The sequence below is a fragment of the Camellia sinensis genome, chromosome 7 (assembly GCF_055761805.1).
Source record: "Camellia sinensis isolate YWXY chromosome 7, ASM5576180v1, whole genome shotgun sequence".
In the NCBI taxonomy this organism is placed as follows: Eukaryota; Viridiplantae; Streptophyta; class Magnoliopsida; order Ericales; family Theaceae; genus Camellia; species Camellia sinensis.
In genome coordinates, this window is record NC_138967.1 from 146,949,050 (window position 1) to 146,968,932 (window position 19,883).

General features: G+C 31.9%; 1 protein-coding gene across 1 annotated transcript; it reads left to right on the forward strand.

The window, feature by feature from the left end:
* Positions 1-7,223: 7,223 nt before the first annotated feature.
* LOC145796175 (F-box protein CPR1-like) lies at positions 7,224-18,398 on the forward strand. The gene is made up of 2 exons (XM_082881207.1): positions 7,224-7,537; positions 17,561-18,398. The coding sequence occupies exons 1-2, from the start codon at positions 7,224-7,226 to the stop codon at positions 18,396-18,398; spliced, it is 1,152 nt and encodes a 383-aa protein (XP_082737333.1).
* Positions 18,399-19,883: the final 1,485 nt, after the last annotated feature.

Genomic DNA, 19,883 nt, shown 5'->3' on the forward strand with positions numbered 1-19,883 from the left:
TTGGATGAGCTAGACAATGCTTAATCAGGCGCTTTTATAGACATGATTTGAGTGTTGGATGTGCTATGATCATAGAATGATGTTGCATGTTCTCCACAAAATGCTGTGCGTCAAGGCTCACCACTACTGGCTACAAAAAAAAAAATTATTTGGTACTCCTGAAACAATGCTCCATACTATTTATTAATTAGCGTATCTTATGTTGTCTTTTAAAATATTCACACAAAAGTGATGGACCTTATTATCTAAAGTAATTATTGTGGAAATTGGAGCACCAGATAGATTTGTTCCTAGAACTGAATAATTTCTCCTGATTACATGGGCTGTGGTTATGCTGGTTTTAGCTTAAATGTTTAGGGTCTTGGCTGGGGTGGTGGTGGGGTTTCATACTTGCTTGGTTCTGGTTGTGCTAGTATTAGACTTGACTGTTTTGGGTCTTGGCTATTCTTTTAACTTTGGAAATGGGATTTGGGTCCTGGCTAATCTTATCATATGGGATATGGGATTTGTAGAGCTTTGAATGAGTCAAGTGCAATCTAGATTTACTTTTTCAATTATCTATATTCATACCAAGTTAGTTAAGAGTGTATTTGGATTATGAATTTGAATAGAAATTTAGAAAGAAAAGAAAGGGGAAAAAAAAAAAAAGACAAGGAAAAGATGAATGAAATATAATTTTTTTTTTCATTCTCTTACCTTTTTTTTCCTTTAAAATTTTTATTCAAATTCATAATTAAAACATAGAGCGAGTGGTCTTGGTTTAAAAAAGGATGGATGGAAGTGGAGTGATTTTACTTTTTACCAGCTTGACTTCACTCACTAGTGCTGGGTGGGGTGGGTGGAGAAACATGGCTAGTGGAATGCAATAGGTCATTTAGGCCAAGTTGGGGAAGTTCTAAATAATTCATCTTTTTATCTTTCTATCTTTTTTCCATCACATCATCTCTCTACTTTTCTGCACATTTTTTCGTAAAAAGACAAAAAGTGCACTTATTTATATCATTCCAAACAATCCCTTAATATTCATGACGCATAGCGTATTTTGGAAAAGTGATTAAAAATTATTTTTTTTGTTTTTAATTTGTTTTGAGTTATATTATTTTTTTATAATTTTTACATATATTTTTTTAAAAAAAGTCAAAATAATTTTTAACCATCTTTTTAAAATAGACTATATGCTACATATAATTATAAATCATTTAACTATTATAGATTATTGGGGTAGTGAGACAGTAAATTCTCATATATAACTTGGTTATGTTTTATTATGATGTTTGGTTATTTTCAAAGCAATGTTGATTATGATTTATTGTGGTGGGTTTATTCATATTAGTTTTTTCATATCTAACAATTGAAATTTCAATTGTGTTTTTAGGTTGCGTAAAGGGGAAGGAAATTGGAAAATGTGAGGATTGTGAATGAAATATAAGTTAAATTTTTTTCTTTATTTCTTTATTTCTTTTTTAGATTTTTATCCAAATCTATAATTCAAATATAGCATTAAAGATGAATATTGTAAAATTTATAATGGAATTTGTTTGGTTTGATTTTTAAAAAACAATTTTTCAATGGGTTTTCATTTATTTTAGTGATTCTTTTATTTTATTTTATTTTAATATTTGTAATGTTTTTTAGATACATCAAGAATAGATGTATCTAAAAAGATTAAAAATAAAATAGAATAAAAAAATTACAATATGAAAAGTTCACTAAAAACAAATTTGGATTTTCGATTGTGTTTAGTAAATTTTTTTTATATTATATTTTAGTCAATTTATTTTAGTTTTTAAATTTATCTAAATTAGGTATATTTAAAAAGTAAAAATAAAAATGACTAAAATATTTATTAAAAAAATTCATCAAAAAGAAACGAAAATTCATCTAAAAATATTTTTTTAAAAAATCAAACTAAATAGACTTTATTTTTACAAGTCTACATTTTAGAGATAATTAATTGATAATTAAATATTCTATAATTATCAATTAATTATCTTTTTAATCATTACTAAATTTAAAAAGTAAATCTAATTTTTAAGCCATAATAGCAATACTCTTTCCAGAAGCTTTCCCATTGCCATTTATTGGGCAAGAAGTAAGTCTTTCCACCATTAGAAAAGAACTCGGCGTGTGATTTGAGATACAAGTCAATTATTAGGCCGATTAAAATTATATTAAACTAGCCTATTACCTGTGCAATGTACGGGATAATTATAGATATTTATATTTATTTTAGATTTTTTTAATATATAAATTATGTTTTTAAAGATTTTTTATAAAAATAATTTAACAATCTTATCACTAACCATAATGTATGAGAGAAGTTGAAAATGGAACTGCATTAACTATATACAGATTGTATCTATAATTATTTATATAAGGGGATTTTATATGTTGATAAGGAATTTTGACCAAATTAATAAATACAGGCATGTGGAAAGACATGTGAATTGAAAAAAAGTTAATAAATGTTGATTAGGAGATTTTGACCAAATCAATAAATGTTGAGTTTTTTTTTTTTTTAATAAAAGATTTAGAAAATTCAGATTGGGATATTGAAACTCCCACAGACCTTGGGGGTTAAAAACTCTCTTTTACTTAATATATAGTATAGATTATATGTTATCATTACGTACAGTACATTGAAAATAGAATTTATTGTACCAATTATATATCAATTTTTTTTTTTTTGATAAACACTGACTTTGATATTTGAAAAAAAATATAATATGTCTTTCTTTTTAATAAGACTAAATGAATCTAAATTAATATAGATACTATGAAAATTTACCATTGATTAAGCCTCCGTTTGGGAAGTGGGTTGGCTTTTTGGCTTTTTGACTTTTTTGGCTATTTTAGTTTGGACTAAAAAGCTTGGTTTGGGAAGGGCTTTTTGGTTTTTTGACTTTTTTGACTTTTTTTGTGAGAGAATAGTGTAATGATTATGGGTTGGATGTGATGTTTTATTTGTTATGGCTAAAATAACCTATTTTATTTTTTGTGACTAAAATAGCCAAAAAAACTCAACCAACTTCTTCCCAAACGATATTCAACCGGACCGATTTGTTACCTATTTTTTTATGGTCTTGAAAGAAGAGATCAAATCTCAGAGTTTTCAATTAGCCTCACATGCATTAGTTAATCGATTTGTTCCAAATTTATTCACACTAATAAATTTATATAATCAATATTTCTGTACAAACACATACACATACGTAAATAAGTAATGTTATCCTACATATATATATATATATATAACCAATATTTGTGTAGCAATAATCAGTGTGTTTGGTTTGAGTTTTCTGGATTAAATTATTTAAAAATTGACTTTTTTGGTTTTCGTGTTTTTTGGTTTTTAGTGAATGTTTTTTAAATTTTAAACATTTTTTTTACTTTTTTAGATGCACCTTACTTAGATGTATCTAAAAAGTAAAAAAATTTGTGAAAAAATATAAATACATAAAAATACAAAAAATGTACTAAATTCTTGTATTTTTTTTGTAATTTTGGTATTTAGTGAATTTTTAAAAGATTTTTTTTACAATTTTTTTTTACTTTTTAGGTGTGTTTATGTTAGGAGTGTCTAAAAAGTAAAAAAATGCTTAAAATATTAAAAAAATTCAATAAAAACAAAAAAATATGAAAAATAAGAAAGTAGAATTTTCTGAAAAATGTTTTTTGAAAAGTGGAAACAATTTAAGTTGTTGCTATGATCTATTGGAATTAATTGATCCTTTGTTGATTAATAATTATAATTTTTTTAAATAAATAGAATAGCCTAAAATCATAGAAACAAATTGATTATTATTATTTGGTTTTGGTTTTGATTTTGGTTGTAGTTTGGTTGTGTAGTTTCAACAATTTGGTTTTGGTTCCAATTATTTTTATACCATTTGGTAATCTACCGTGAAATAACACCAATTTGGTCCCGAAACACCCCTAATTGTCTACTAGTTTTGTACCACTCAAGACCCCTACATTTTTAAAAGAGAAATTTGGTGATAGATCCCTCATTGTTTAATTTGTCTTTCAAAAAAAACAAGAATTATATAGATACTTTCAAAATTTCCTAATATTTTAAAACTTGTTTCTTTTACTATATTACCCTTATATCTATCAACTCTAGTCATCTTCACAATATATTTCAAAGTAAAATTTTACTTTGAATCATAGTAAACTTTACTCTGATTCAGAGTAATATTTTACATTGTTAAGCAAATCAACATGTTTTTAACCAAAGTAAAATTTCAGAGTAAAATTTTACTCTGAATCAGAGTAAAACTTTACTCTGAAAATACAATTTTTTTTTTGAGTTAAAGTAAAATTTTACTTTGATTCAGAGTAAAATTTTATTCTGAAAGTACAATTTTACTCTAAATCAGAGTAAAATTTACTATAATTTTAAGTAAAATTTTACTTTGAAAAAAAAATAATTTTTTACTATGATTCAATGTTTAAATTTTCACAACCCATTTCTTAGTATAAAAAAAAAAATTTAATCTCGCAATACATCTCCACAAAACATTGATAATTTTAATGGTGAATATTTGAGGCATTTTACGTTTGTTTCTTCTATTACTTTCAATAAAAGCCTCTAAAGAGAGAGACCAACGATTCAACAACACCACTACCTCTGGTTCAAAATCTATTTAGATTTCTATATATTTATGTGCATAATCAATCAGGTAAGAGATTGATATGGGACTATATATATATGTCAATTCCTTGAACCTTAAGCCTCGATCCTTGGCGAACCTAACCTTGACCAGATCTCTGACCGTCGAGACCAACTTTGAGGTCACGAGCATGGCATTCGCGATCTTCGGCCTCTTTATCTACAGTAACAATGGTGTTAGGATCGTCAACTAACTGAGCAGTGGTCGATGACAGATCGGAGAAGAAGATGAAAATGAGAAAGAAGAGAGAATAGAGAAAGAGAGCCAGATCTGTATGTCTATGTGTATATATGTATTTATCTTGTGTGACGATTGTTCAGCGCCATCAACGACGGAGGAAGAGTAGAGCAGCGGCGGGACTAGATCTATTCACTGCGCGACCAGATCTCGTCGCCGGAGATTGCGAAGATGGAGGAAGTGAGACCGACGAACGGCGGTGACAAGGGGCGAGATCGACGGGTGGCCTCTAACATGGCTATGAAGAGAAGCTGTGTTTAGAGAGGGGAGAGAGACGGAGAATGTGGGGAGAGAGTGGGTGAAGAAGGTGGAAAGATTTAGTTGATGATATAATAGTCTGATAAAATATTTAAATAATGAATTTTATCCTTTATGCAAGACTTTATAAGTATGAAGTGGTATAGAAAGGATAATTTTTTTCTTAGTCCTTTCAACAATGAAAGGTAGGTAAAGAAGGTTTATAGCCAAATTTCCCTTTTAAAAAGGGTTATTTCACTTAAAATTCACATATTTTTACTAAAATTTTATTTTGACCCCACTTTCAGTTGTAATAGTCGTGGTAAGGAAAAAGTAATACCATTTGGTAGTAAAAAAAATATATAATTTTTTATAGTGTTTTTATGATATACACCTTTTGATGTATACATCCTTTTAGTATATACATAGTAGCCTTTCTTTCAACTTATTTGTGCCTGACTTCTACCATCATTCTTCAATTTGCAACTACATCATTTAAAAAAAGAAATCTAATAATTATAATTACATAATTTAATTATATTTGTGTTAAGAAATATAAAAGGCTTATACTCGTCATCTTTTTTTTTTGTTCTTTTTTTTTTCAGGACAAATTTAATGAAATCATGTGTCTACGATTATTGAAGCAATATGAGTTTTTATGAATAATCTGCAATAAAAGCCTAAAGATGAATGGATTGGATCATTAGAGTGAGACCCGTGATGAGCCCACAAACTAGAATTGTACGATCCACTTTACTTTAGGGGATTGGAGAGAAACTTAATTATTATTATTATTATTATTATTATTATTATTATTTTATGGGAAAATTATTATAAGTCCTATTAGGGAGACTTATGCTATATATGGTCCTACTAAAAAATTTATGTTCCTATAAGTCCAGTGGGAAGTTTGTTGACATATTTACTCTCAATATTAGTTGCTAATATCATAAATAATAGTAAAACCATATATAGGAAATTGAATGTTACCATAGATCATATCTATATAAACGTAACGTAACGTAACGTGATACCTATACGTAACGTGACACCTATGATCTATGGTAACATCAATTTCCTCATATATACATAAACGTAACGTAACGTAACGTGACACCTATATAAACGTAATGTGACACCTATGATCTATGGCAACATTTAATTTTCTATATAGGAAATTGAATGTTGACATAGATCATATCTACATAAACGTAACGTAACGTAACATGACACCTACATAAACGTAACGTGACACCTATGATCTATGGTAACATTGAATGTTGCCATAGATCATATTCATATGAAACGTAACGTGCCACCAACATAACCAATAATATTTTCACATTCAATTTTAAAAAATAAAAACTCATTAAGTTTGCGAAACGTAACGTGACACATTACGTTACGTTTATGTAGGCGTCACATTATGTTTATGTAAGTGTCACGTTACGTTACGTTTATATAGGTGTCACGTTACGTTACGTTTCGTTTATGTAAGTGTTACGTCACGTTACGTTTATGTAGGATCTTGTGAAATACATTCTTATCTAAATAGGACTTGAAACTCTATAAGAAATTACACAGGACTTAGCTTACCATAAGTGTCTGAAAAAGGACTTATAAATAAATCTCCCTTATTTTATTGATTTAGATGACAAGAAATTAAATTGATTTGACTGGAAGTCTAAATTTAAAAATGAAATTGATAAAATTAAATTATTACAATAGTATGTAAAAGATATTTTAAAGAGAATGAAAGTGTATTATATGTATAAAACCAATGAGCATCAGGATCACACCATTGTATCCATCTACTAATCTACAAACACAGTTTTTTCTTAGTGATGGAGTCCATTCTAATGATAACAAACCTTCCTCAAATATATCTCACAATTTGTCACTTTTGCTTGGACAATTATTGGGTTGTCTAGCCAACAAATCTCATCATATGAAGGTCAGGTTTGAAGGAACATCAAATGTGAGAGTTCCATGAGAGTGCAAGGAACAGATCAATCTCTGAAAATCTGAAGGCAAAACCATAACCAAACCAGAGAAATTTCTCACAAGGCGAACAATATGTCGGACAATCTACCACAAGAAGTGGTGTTTGATATCTTGGCAAGACTACCTGTCAAGTCCCTGTTACAAATGAGGTGTGTATGCAAATCATGGAACTCTCTAATCAATAGTCCAAATTTCATCACATCACATACAAACCAAACTCTTGCAAACAACAACAATGAATTAGTACTACTTAGGCACCACACCGATGGCAAAGATCAGTTCACAGTGCATTGCAATAACAACTCATTCAATGAGTGTACAACATTTGATTGCCCATTTACAAACTGGACAAAGTATTATTTGAGGGTAGTGGGTTCGTGTGACGGGTTAGTGTGCTTGTCGTCTCATGATCAGACTACGATTTTATGGAACCCATCAATCAAGACATGTTTGAATCTTCCAACGCCTCGTGTTAATCATATTATTTAATTTTGATGATGTCTAAAATATTATTTGTAACAATTTGGATTTTTTTAATATACATATTATTTGACACAAAATATTATCTTTTTAAAAATATATATATTTGTTAAATATTATAATAAAAATATTTTTGAAAACTTTACTATTCACTTTTTGAAAATTTAGGTTGATCACTATTCACTTTTTGACAAAATTAAAATAAAAATATTTTTGAAAACTTTACTATTCACTTTTTGAAAATTTAGGGTGATCACTATTCACTTTTTGACAAAATTAAAATTGATTAAAAATTTTGATTAATTATATTATTTTGACAAATTTAATATTGATGGGTTGTCTTGTGTTGACAAAATTAATATGGAGTGGTAGAATATATTTAGTTTAAAATCTCTACAACTTATACAATATTTTAAAGAAGGCATATATTTTCAGATCCATCATAAATATTATTAAAGAGATTTTTTTTATGCAAATATTTGATTAGAACATTATATATATATATTGCATATAATATGAATAGAATACATCACGTGCGCTATTAAATTTTTTACATTACATTGATTATATCATATTATAATCAAACAAGAAGAAAAAGATGGAGTTATATATATATGTGTATATATATATATATATTATAAGCTAGATGGAGAAAATTATTTGTTTGTTTGAAAGTTGTGAACTTTGTATTATATTGTCTACAAAAATGTTGGCTCCATGTTTGAAAAAACAAAAAGAAAAAATCAGTCTTATTTTTTATCTTTTGCTGACTATTCAAATTCAAGGAGTGTGCTTATGTAAGCGATGACATCAAGAGTGTGCTTATGTAAGCCATGACATCAGGAGCGTGCTTATGTAAGCCATGACGTCAGGAGCGTGCTTATGTAAGCCATGACGTCAGCAAGGAGCGTCCAACGGGTATATTTTTGTGTATAAATAGAAGTGTTGTGTGTGGAGAAAAAATCAAGAACTAGAAGAGAAAATTTTCTGTGAGCTCCAAATTGTATTCTTCTCTTTCACTTTCAGATCTAAGTCTAGCTTTTGTTCTTACACTTTCATATCTACTCTTTGTGAGAGAATTATTGTAAAAGTGGGTTCAATTACCACTTATTCTTATTCCTTATTTTTGTGAGAGATTTTGTAAGGGTAAGGCATTTATTGTTGAGTGAGGCTCAATAGATAAGAGTAAGTCCTGTGCCAAATCCACAAGCTTGGTGGTGTATTTATTCAATTGACAGTAAAGAAATTCTCAAGGAGGTTCCTTGGGGAGTGGACGTAGGCCTGGCGTGCCGAACCACTATAAATCGCAGTATTTGATTTTCTCTCTCTATCTCTTCTACTTTTATATTGATAATTATTATTCTGTTTTTTTTATTTATTAAAATTCTGAATATTATGTTATTTTTAATATTGTGAAATTTTTAATAACCCAATTCACCCCCCCTCTTGGGTTGCCTATCTGGGATAACAATTGGTATCAGAGCCTAGACTCTAGTTTTTGTGACTTAACCGTCTTAGAGTAGATCATGGCAACCCCTAGTTATTCCTTACCCGAGGGACAAGCATCTAATAGGCCACCTCTATTTAGCGGTACAAATTTTAGCTATTGGAAAACTAGGATGACCATACATATTCAATCTAATGATTATGAATGTTGGAAAATTATTTGTAATGGTCCAAAAATTCCTACCAAAACTATAGATGGACTTAGGGTACCAAAACCTGAAGATGAGTGGGATGAATCAGATACTAGAATGGCCCAAATTAATGTCAAAGCTACAAACATGTTGTACTGCGCTTTAGATGCCAACGAGTTCAATAGAATTTCCACATGTAAAACCGCTAAAGAAATTTGGGACAAGCTTATAGTGACTCATGAGGGAACCGAACAAGTTAAAGAATCTAGAATCAGTTTGCTAGTCCATAATTATGAACTTTTTAAAATGAAGCCTGATGAAACTATTCTTCAAATGTTTACTCGTTTTACTGATATTATTAATGGTTTAACTTCTCTTGGCAAAATATATACTAATGCTGAAATTATAAGAAAAGTGCTTAGGTCATTGCCAAAAAGTTGGGAGACAAAAGTCATTGCCATTACCGAAGCCAAGGATTTATCAAAGCTAAGTCTAAATGAGTTAATGGGATCTCTCTTAACTCATGAGCTCATAATGCAAGAAGGAAAGGAAGAGGAGGACAACAACAAGAAGAAAAGAATAGCTTTCAAATCCACCTCGAAACATCAAGAGGATAAGGAAGATGATTCAGATGAGGATGAGGAAATGGCATTCATCACTAGAAAGTTCCAAAGGTTTGTGAGAAAGAAACAAGGTGTACGAAATTTTTTCAGAAAAGACTTCAACAACAGGGATTTTCAAAGAGGAGAAAATCACAAAAAATCTGAAGTAACCTGCTATGACTGCAACAAACCTGGACACTACAAATCAGAATGTCCAGAACTTAAGAAAAAATTCAAGAAGGACAAAAAGAAAGCTATGATTGCAGCATGGGGAGAAGATAGTGATGAAAGCGACACAGAAACCGAAGTTTGCAAAAACGAGGTTGCTAACCTATGTTTAATGGCACTTGAAAATGAAAATGAGGTAAATGACGAATCCTTTACATTTGATGAATTACAATTAGCTTTTGATGAATTACATGCAGAATTTAAGAAACTTAGTTTGAAAAATAATTGTCAAAAGAAAGTAATTTTAAGTTTATCAAAAGAAAATGAATCATTGACTTCCAAGATAAATGTTTTAGAAAATGAAGCCATGAAAATGAAAAAAGAAAATGAGATTTTAACTCAAAAAGAGTCTTCAATTTCTGAAAAACATTTAGTTGTATTGCAAAAAGAAAACGAGTCTTTAAAAAATGAGCAAATTATTTTGAAAGAAAATATTGAAGACTTGAAAACTACTCTTTCAAAGTTCACTCAAGGTAGAGAGACTTTAGATAAAATTCTTAAAAATCAAAACCGTACTTTTGGTAGAGCCGGAATTGGATATAAACCTTTTTCAAAAGTAAAAACTGCCAAAAATGGTTTTGTATATGCATCTTCTAATCACTCTCATCTCACATGTCATTTTTGTGGAACAAAAGGTCAAATTTCACCTTCATGTCCTATTAAAAGAAATCCTTTTGCTAAAATAAAAAAGATGTGGGTTCCTAAGGATATCTCAAAGGGTGTCAAATTCTAACTTTTATGGACCCAAGAAAAAATGGGTACCAATAGAGAAATTAAATTTTTGTAGGTATGTTTCAAGACAAAATCCAGTAACGATAGATGGTATCTCGACAGTGCATGTTCGAGGCACATGACTGGAAATAAAGCTATGTTCGCCACACTCCAACCAAAGGATGGCGGATATGTGACTTTTGGCGACAATAGCAAGGGTAAAATCATTGGTGTAGGAAGTATTGGTAAAAATCCCTCTCCTATTAATGAAAATGTTTTATTTGTTGAAGGTTTAAAACATAACTTGCTTAGTATTAGTCAATTATGTGATAAAGGTTATAGAGTTATTTTTGAGAAAACTCATTGCACTATTGAAAATACCTTAGAAAATAAAACTTTATTTATAGGTTATAGACATGAGAATGTATATGTGTTTGATTTACATGATTTATCTTCTCATTTTAACATTAAATGTTTATCTGCTATAAATGATAATGGTTGGCTTTGGCATAGAAGATTAGGACATGCTCATTTTGATTTAATTTCCAAGCTTTCAAAAAATGAGTTAGTCATAGGTTTACCAAAAATTATTTTTGAAAAAGATAAACTTTGTGATGCATGTCAATTTGGAAAACAAACTAGAATTTCTTTTAAATCCAAAAATATCGTTTCAACTACTAGACCGCTTCAACTCTTGCATATTGATCTATTCGGACTATCTAGAACATTAAGTTTAGGAGGAAAATCTTATGCCCTTGTTTGTGTTGATGATTACACTAGATATACATGGGTATTATTTTTAGCACACAAAAATGAAGCTTTTTATAATTTCTCAAAACTTTGTAAAAGAATTCAAAATGAGAAAAATCTTAATATTTGTAGTATTAGAAGTGACCATGGTAGAGAATTTGAAAATGATGATTTTATTAAGTTTTGTGATGACTTAGGAATAGATCATAATTTCTCAGCCCCTAGGACTCCTCAACAAAACGGTGTGGTTAAAAGAAAAAATAGAACTCTTGAAGAAATGGCTCGTACTATGCTTTGTGAAAATAATTTGCCTAAATATTTTTGGGCGGAAGCTGTAAACACTGCATGCTATGTTATAAACCGTGCCATGATTAGACCTATTCTTAAGAAAACTCCTTACGAATTTTGGAAAGGTAGAAAACCTAATATTAGTCACTTGCGTGCTTTTGGTTGTAAATGCTTTGTATTAAATAACAATAAAGATAATTTAGGAAAATTTGATGCTAAATCGGATGAAGCTATATTTCTTGGTTATTCTATGTCTAGTAAAGCTTATAGAGTATTTAATAAAAGAACTCTACTTGTTGAAGAATCTGTGCATGTTGTTTTTGATGAATCTAACGATATTATTTCCAAGAATATTTTAAGTAATGATATTGTAGAAAATCAACCAAGCATGGAGAGCATTTATAAAAAGGAAAATGAAGAAAATCCATTACGCGAACATGACGAAGAAATGACAATGGAGAAACTTCAAGAAATATATGCTCTTCCAGAAAATGACTCAAATCTACCAAAAGAATGGAAGTATGCTCATGGCCACCCCAAAGACCTCATCATAGGTGATGCGGCGGAAGGTATAAAAACTCGTTCCTCTGTTAGAAATATTTGTGGTAACTTGGCATTTGTTTCACAAATTGAACCAAAATCATTTTTAGAAGCTGAAAATGATGAAAACTGGATTTTAGCAATGCAAGAAGAATTAAATCAATTTGAAAGAAATGAAGTTTGGTTTTTGACCCCTCGACCTAAGGATCATCCCGTTATTGGTATAAAATGGGTTTTTCGAAATAAAATGGACGAATCTGGAGTTGTTACTAGAAATAAAGCTAGATTAGTAGCTCAAGGCTATAATCAAGAAGAGGGAATTGATTTTGATGAAACTTTTGCACCAGTTGCTAGACTTGAAGCTATTAGAATGTTACTTGCTTTTGCGTGTTTTAAAGATTTTAAATTATGTCAAATGGATGTTAAAAGTGCTTTTTTAAATGGGTACATTTCGGAGGAAGTCTATGTTGAACAACCTCCTGGTTTTGAAAATCATAAATACCCGGATCATGTTTTCAAACTTTCAAAAGCCTTATATGGCTTGAAACAAGCTCCTAGAGCATGGTATGAAAGATTGAGTAATTTTCTACTTGACAAAGGTTTTTGTAGAGGAAAAATTGATACAACACTTTTTATAAAATTCAAAAAGGAAGATATGCTAATCGTTCAAATTTATGTTGATGATATCATTTTTGGTGCTACTAATGAAAATTTGTGCAAAGAGTTTTCTAAAGACATGCAGGGTGAGTTTGAAATGAGTATGATGGGGGAATTAAATTACTTCCTTGGTCTACAAATTAAACAAACTAATGATGGAATCCATTTAAATCAAACGAAATATATCAAAGATCTACTCAAAAGGTTTGAAATGGAATCATCAAAGCCTGCAGCAACTCCAATGAGCACATCGATAAAAATCGACAAAGATGAGCAAGGTAAACCCGTAGATGAAAAGAAATATCGAGATATGATTGGTTCTTTACTTTATCTTACTGCAAGTAGGCCCGACATAATGTTTAGTGTTTGTATGTGTGCACGTTTTCAATCCGCACCGAAAGAGTCACATATCACCGCAGTCAAACGCATTTTCAGATATCTTGTCGGCACTCAAAATTTGGGATTATGGTATCCTAAGGGAACCACCTTTGAACTTTTTGGTTACTCAGATGCCGACTTTGCGGGATGTAGACTTGACCGAAAAAGCACTAGTGGCACGTGTCATTTTCTTGGACACTCACTCACGTCTTGGTTTTGCAAAAAACAAAACTCAGTGGCTCTGTCAACTGCTGAAGCAGAATACATTGCCGCCGCTGGGTGTTGTGCACAATTGCTTTGGATGAAACAACAACTTCAAGATTTTGGACTTCACTATGATCATATTCCTATAAAATGTGACAACACAAGTGCTATTAACCTTTCAAAAAATCCTATTCAGCACTTTCGCACTAAACACATTGAAATAAGGCATCATTTTCTGAGAGATCATGTACTCAAAGGTGACATTGAACTCGAATTTGTGCCTACAAATTGTCAATTAGCTGACATATTTACCAAGCCTCTAAATGAAGAACAATTTTGTTATATTAGAACAGAACTTGGTATGATGAATACTCCAATATAATGTTTATATTAAAAAATAATTTTTTAATAATTAAATAAAATAAATATTGTAATAATTATTATTATTATAAAAAATAATAACCATAATAATAATATACATATATTTATATATATAATTTCTCTCTCTCTCTCTCTCTCTCTCTCTCTCTCCCGTTCCGTCTCTATCTCTCACCCACTCTCTCCCTTACTCTCTCTTTTTCTCCTTCTCTTGCTGTCTCGCTCTCCCCTTCTTCCTCTACCCTTAGCCGACTCCATCTCCACCCTCACCATAGCCTACAACCAACTCCACCATCCACAAAATCATCCATCACTTTCATCACTATCACCATCCATCCAAATCCCTCACCAATCTTCCAAACTCCATCACTTCTCCACCCGAAATCTGCATCACCATCTTCACCGATTCATCAAGTTCCATCACCGATCCATCAAGATCCGTGACTGATCCATCAAGATCCATTGCCGATCTACACAAATTCGTCACCGATCTATCCAATCGTCTCAATTTCTTCCGTTCATCAAGGTTATCACCGATCAACACGTTAAAATTCTTGTTGCACTGTGTTATATTTTTTTACTTGTTGTATGTGCTCCAAATTCTCTTGGATTTAATAATGGTTGCCTCTACCTTGTCTGAAGAAATTGTTTTTATTTTTATTTTCTCCTTTTATGCTAGTGCACTTTGTGTAATTGTTTATGGCCGGATCTTAATGGCCCTTGGTATTATAGATTGGTAATTTGTCTCTTCAAATTTATGTAATTTTTAGTGCATTAATTCAGGGGGAGACTCATATATTTTCTTTATAAAACTATAAAAAAAAAAAGAAAAAAAAAGGGCATGTGTAGATTCTGTGCATAATTTTAGGGGGAGTATATATACATATTTTTTTTTACTCCTTATCTGCCATACTCCTTATCTGCACCAACAAACAAATTTTTTTGTGTACAACGACAGCATTAAAAAAAAAAATAATAATAAATAAAAATAAATAAATAAAAATTACATAAATAAATAAATAAAGGAAGAAATGCTCACACTTTTATTTCAGAAAAAAAAATATTACTCGATTACATGTAAATTTTCAGAAGGCTTCACAGATTTTTTCTTTTTCACTTCTCTCAACAATTTTTCATGAGCCTCTTTTACATGCCTTTCTCTATTTTCGATTTCTGTGAGTCTTGGCATTATCACCGTTGCATAATAATGCACTGCATTCTCCAACTGTGCATTTTTCCTTTTTAACTCTTTCTTCTCCTTACACATATTCACTACTTGTTGTTTTAACAAGCACACCTCATCTCTCCATTGCTGATTTTCTTGTACTCTTGCTTGTAATCGTCGCGCCATATTGGAAACTGCAGTCATAGCCTGTGTACTAAGAGCCATAGTGTTATTAATAGCATCGAAATCATTTCGATTACCAATAACACTAGAACCCTCATTTACAGGCATAGCATATGCCTGCGTCACTGGTACTCTCTCATTTGCCTGTATTACAGGCACCTCATGCAGGTCCGACTCATTGATAGCCAAGGTAAGGAATGACATGATTACAAAAGAAGCTAAAACAATTCTTTTTCTCAAACACTTGATGATTTTGTATCTGATCTGTGTCACTTTTTATACACTCCATTAATCCATTACTCGATGCATATCTGCTATATCTGCTCAAATCTTTTATTTGTCAATATTTCCTGCGCTCGAGATGCTCCAAAATCCCCACAATGATTCCGACAAGACAGACGGCCCCTTATTTTATTTTTGGCCATTCAGATTATTGTATCAAATGTGCTTGTTTCTTATCTTCATCTTTATTTTGATGATGTCAAAGGGGGAGAAAAAATATGATTTTGAAAATTATATGTGATTTTGAAAATTATATGTTGCAGGGTTATCAAATATTTTGTCAATTTTATTTTGTATCAAATCCATACAAATATTGCCATCATCAAAAATGGGGAGATTAATTTTGATGATGTCTAAAATATTATTTGTAACAATTTGGATTTTTTTAATATACATATTATTTGACACAAAATATTATCTTTTTAAAAATATATATATTTGTTAAATATTATAATAAAAATATTTTTGAAAACTTTACTATTCACTTTTTGAAAATTTAGGTTGATCACTATTCACTTTTTGACAAAATTAAAATAAAAATATTTTTGAAAACTTTACTATTCACTTTTTGAAAATTTAGGGTGATCACTATTCACTTTTTGACAAAATTAAAATTGATTAAAAATTTTGATTAATTATATTATTTTGACAAATTTAATATTGATGGGTTGTCTTGTATTGACAAAATTAATATGGAGTGGTAGAATATATTTAGTTTAAAATCTCTACAACTTATACAATATTTTAAAGAATGCATATATTTTCAGATCCATCATAAATATTATTAAAGAGATTTTTTTTATGCAAATATTTGATTAGAACATTATATATATATATTGCATATAATATGAATAGAATACATCACGTGCGCTATTAAATTTTTTACATTACATTGATTATATCATATTATAATCAAACAAGAAGAAAAAGATGGAGTTTTATATATATGTGTATATATATATATATATTATAAGCTAGATGGAGAAAATTATTTGTTTGTTTGAAAGTTGTGAACTTTGTATTATATTGTCTACAAAAATGGTGGCTCCATGTTTGAAAAAACAAAAAGAAAAAATCAGTCTTATTTTTTATCTTTTGCTGACTATTCAAATTCAAGGAGTGTGCTTGTGTAAGCGATGACATCAAGAGTGTGCTTATGTAAGCCATGACATCAGGAGCGTGCTTATGTAAGCCATGACGTCAGGAGCGTGCTTATGTAAGCCATGACGTCAGCAAGGAGCGTCCAACGGGTATATTTTTGTGTATAAATAGAAGTGTTGTGTGTGGAGAAAAAATCAAGAACTTGAAGAGAAAATTTTCTGTGAGCTCCAAATTGTATTCTTCTCTTTCACTTTCAGATCTAAGTCTAGCTTTTGTTCTTACACTTTCATATCTACTCTTTGTGAGAGAATTATTGTAAAAGTGGGTTCAATTACCACTTATTCTTATTCCTTATTTTTGTGAGAGATTTTGTAAGGGTAAGGCATTTATTGTTGAGTGAGGCTCAATAGATAAGAGTAAGTCCTGTGCCAAATCCACAAGCTTGGTGGTGTATTTATTCAATTGACAGTAAAGAAATTCTCAAGGAGGTTCCTTGGGGAGTGGACGTAGGCCTGGCGTGCCGAACCACTATAAATCGCAGTATTTGATTTTCTCTCTCTATCTCTTCTATTTTTATATTGATAATTATCATTCTGTTTTTTTTTTATTTATTAAAATTCTGAATATTGTGTTATTTTTAATATTGTGAAATTTTTAATAACCCAATTCACCCCCCCTCTTGGGTTGCCTATCTGGGATAACACCTCGCATTACATATAAGTCTCACGGTTCTTATACGTTTATCCTTGGATTTGGTTTTGATTCCTTGACTAACGATTTTAACGTGGTGAGACTTGTATATTTTCACAAGAACTTTGGTTACAGGCTTCCGGCAAAGGTCGATGTTTATATGCTTAGCATAGGGACTTGGAGAACAGTTAATACTGTTGCCCCATCATATAATTTGATGCAATGCGTTTCCCATGCTTTTGTGAACCGGGCTTGCCACTGGATTGGGTTTGAGGCAATGACGAAGGAAATAAGGCGCTATTTGATACTGTCATTCAACATCAGTACTGAAGTGTTTCATGAGATAAAGCTCCCGGATTGTGTTGCTAATGTGTTCAGACTAATTGCATCGGTTGCAGTGTATGAGGAATCGATTTGTTTGTTCCATTATGATAGGGATTGGGGGTATCCAAGTAAGAATTGTGATATATGGGTGATGAAAGAGTATGGTGTGGTTGAGTCTTGGACTAAATTGTTCACAATTGATTTTGGTAAAAGCAAAGCTGTAGGTTTTAGGAAGAATGGTGAATTTTTGGCAGAAGATAGAGAGGGGAAGTTGGTTACATATGATTTCAAGACCGAGCAAATAGTGTATCTTGGAATCCATGGGTTGAAACAATCGTTTCATTTGGAGAATTACATGGAAAGCCTAGTTTTACTTATAGAAGGAAATGAAGTTTTACGGGAGAAGGCAAAATCTAGTAATGCCCTTGACAAAGGTATAGAAGAAACGTCGGAATTGGGGAGCAGCATTAATCAACAAGGAAGTGGGTCACGCGGTAGGTTCTTTTGTTGTGCAATGCCTGGCTCTCTCACAAAAACTGGACTTCCCCAACCCTCTTACAGAAACTTGATTGATCGTCCACTTCAATTGGAAAGAAGCCTATCCCAATCAACAATGCTAGAGGAAGCCGAGAATAATAGGAAGTTGTAAGGGTAATTTACTTCCATTTTCAGTTGGTGGTGGCCTCTCTTCCATTCTCAATGTAGAGATATAATTGTCTTTCGACTTGTGATATGCAGATATGTTTGGCTTTTGATATTCATGATCAATGTAAAACTTCAGATATGAGTGTGAAAATAACTGTATAGAGAAAGGAAGAGAATAAATTATGTATATATTGATGTTATTATTGATTGTGATTATATATGTTTACAATGATTCCTATATATAGGAGAGGATGTGGGAAGAGAATAGGTGAGTGTGTAATAGGTATGTAGTAAATGGAGTAGGTGAGGAGTAGGTGGAGAGTAGGTGAAGTTTAACAGCCCCTCGCAAACTCAAGGAGGATAGGAACTAACCAACTTGAGTTTGAAGAGAGTAACCAAACGTGAAAATAAACTGACAAATAAAATAAAATAGGATAGGAAACACTGTATGGTCGTGTCAGACCGTTGGTGAAGACACTGTATGGTCGTGTCGAACCGTTGTAGAAGCTAACCGGAATCAATGTCGGGACAGTTTACGGGGTCATGCCGGACCGTTGTAAAAGCTAACCGGAATCAATGTCGGGACAGTTTATGGGGTCATGCCGGACCGTTGTAAAAGCTAACCGGAATCAATGTCAGGACAGTTTATGGGGTCATGCCGGACCGATGTAGAAGACACTGTATGAGTGTGTATATAGGCTGCCCAAAAGATATACATGGATATATATATCAAGCCCTCAAAAGTCGCGCCCACTGCATCAAAAACCATGCCCGACAGAAATCATCGAGCGGCGAGCCATCAAAAGGCGCGCCAGACACGCGGCGATGCACGTGATCGACAGAGCGCGTGTCGTCCTCTTCGTCATGGTCTATATAAACCAAAGCGAAGCCTGAGGCTGGGAAGCATAACAAACCAGTTGAAACCTCTTCGTTCTCTGAGAGCTTTTCTCTAAGAGCTGCAAACCCTGAAACACTCTGTAACATCTGAAACACTCAGCAACCCATAACATGGCCTCTTCTTCTTGTGGTCTGCTCACTCTCTTTCCAGACCTCAACGAGTCCACAAGAGAGATAACTGGTGCGGTTGCCCTTGAACCTCAACCAAACGCCCCTGAGTTTGCTCCGTTGACCTTTCCTATGCGGTCTGTAGAGCAAAGAATGGCAGCGCAATCAGATATTGAGGCCAATCAGTATACATTGAAGTCATGTGTGGAGACGATGATTGCAGTCACAAACTTGTCGCACCGACTGCAGAGTAGGACAAATGAGGTGCAGCAGTTAAACGCCCAACTGGCTCTGCTCCAGCGCATGTATAAGGATACGCGAGCAGAGATATGTGTGCTAAAAGCGGAAAACAAGGAGCTGAAGCGGAAGGCCACCGTTATGTTCCGATTTGGAGGTCCGCCATATGCTGCAGTGGAGGAGCAAGGGGGAGTGAACGGTCTCGGCGGCGTGGGAAACACGGAGGCAACACCGTCAAGGGCCGTCC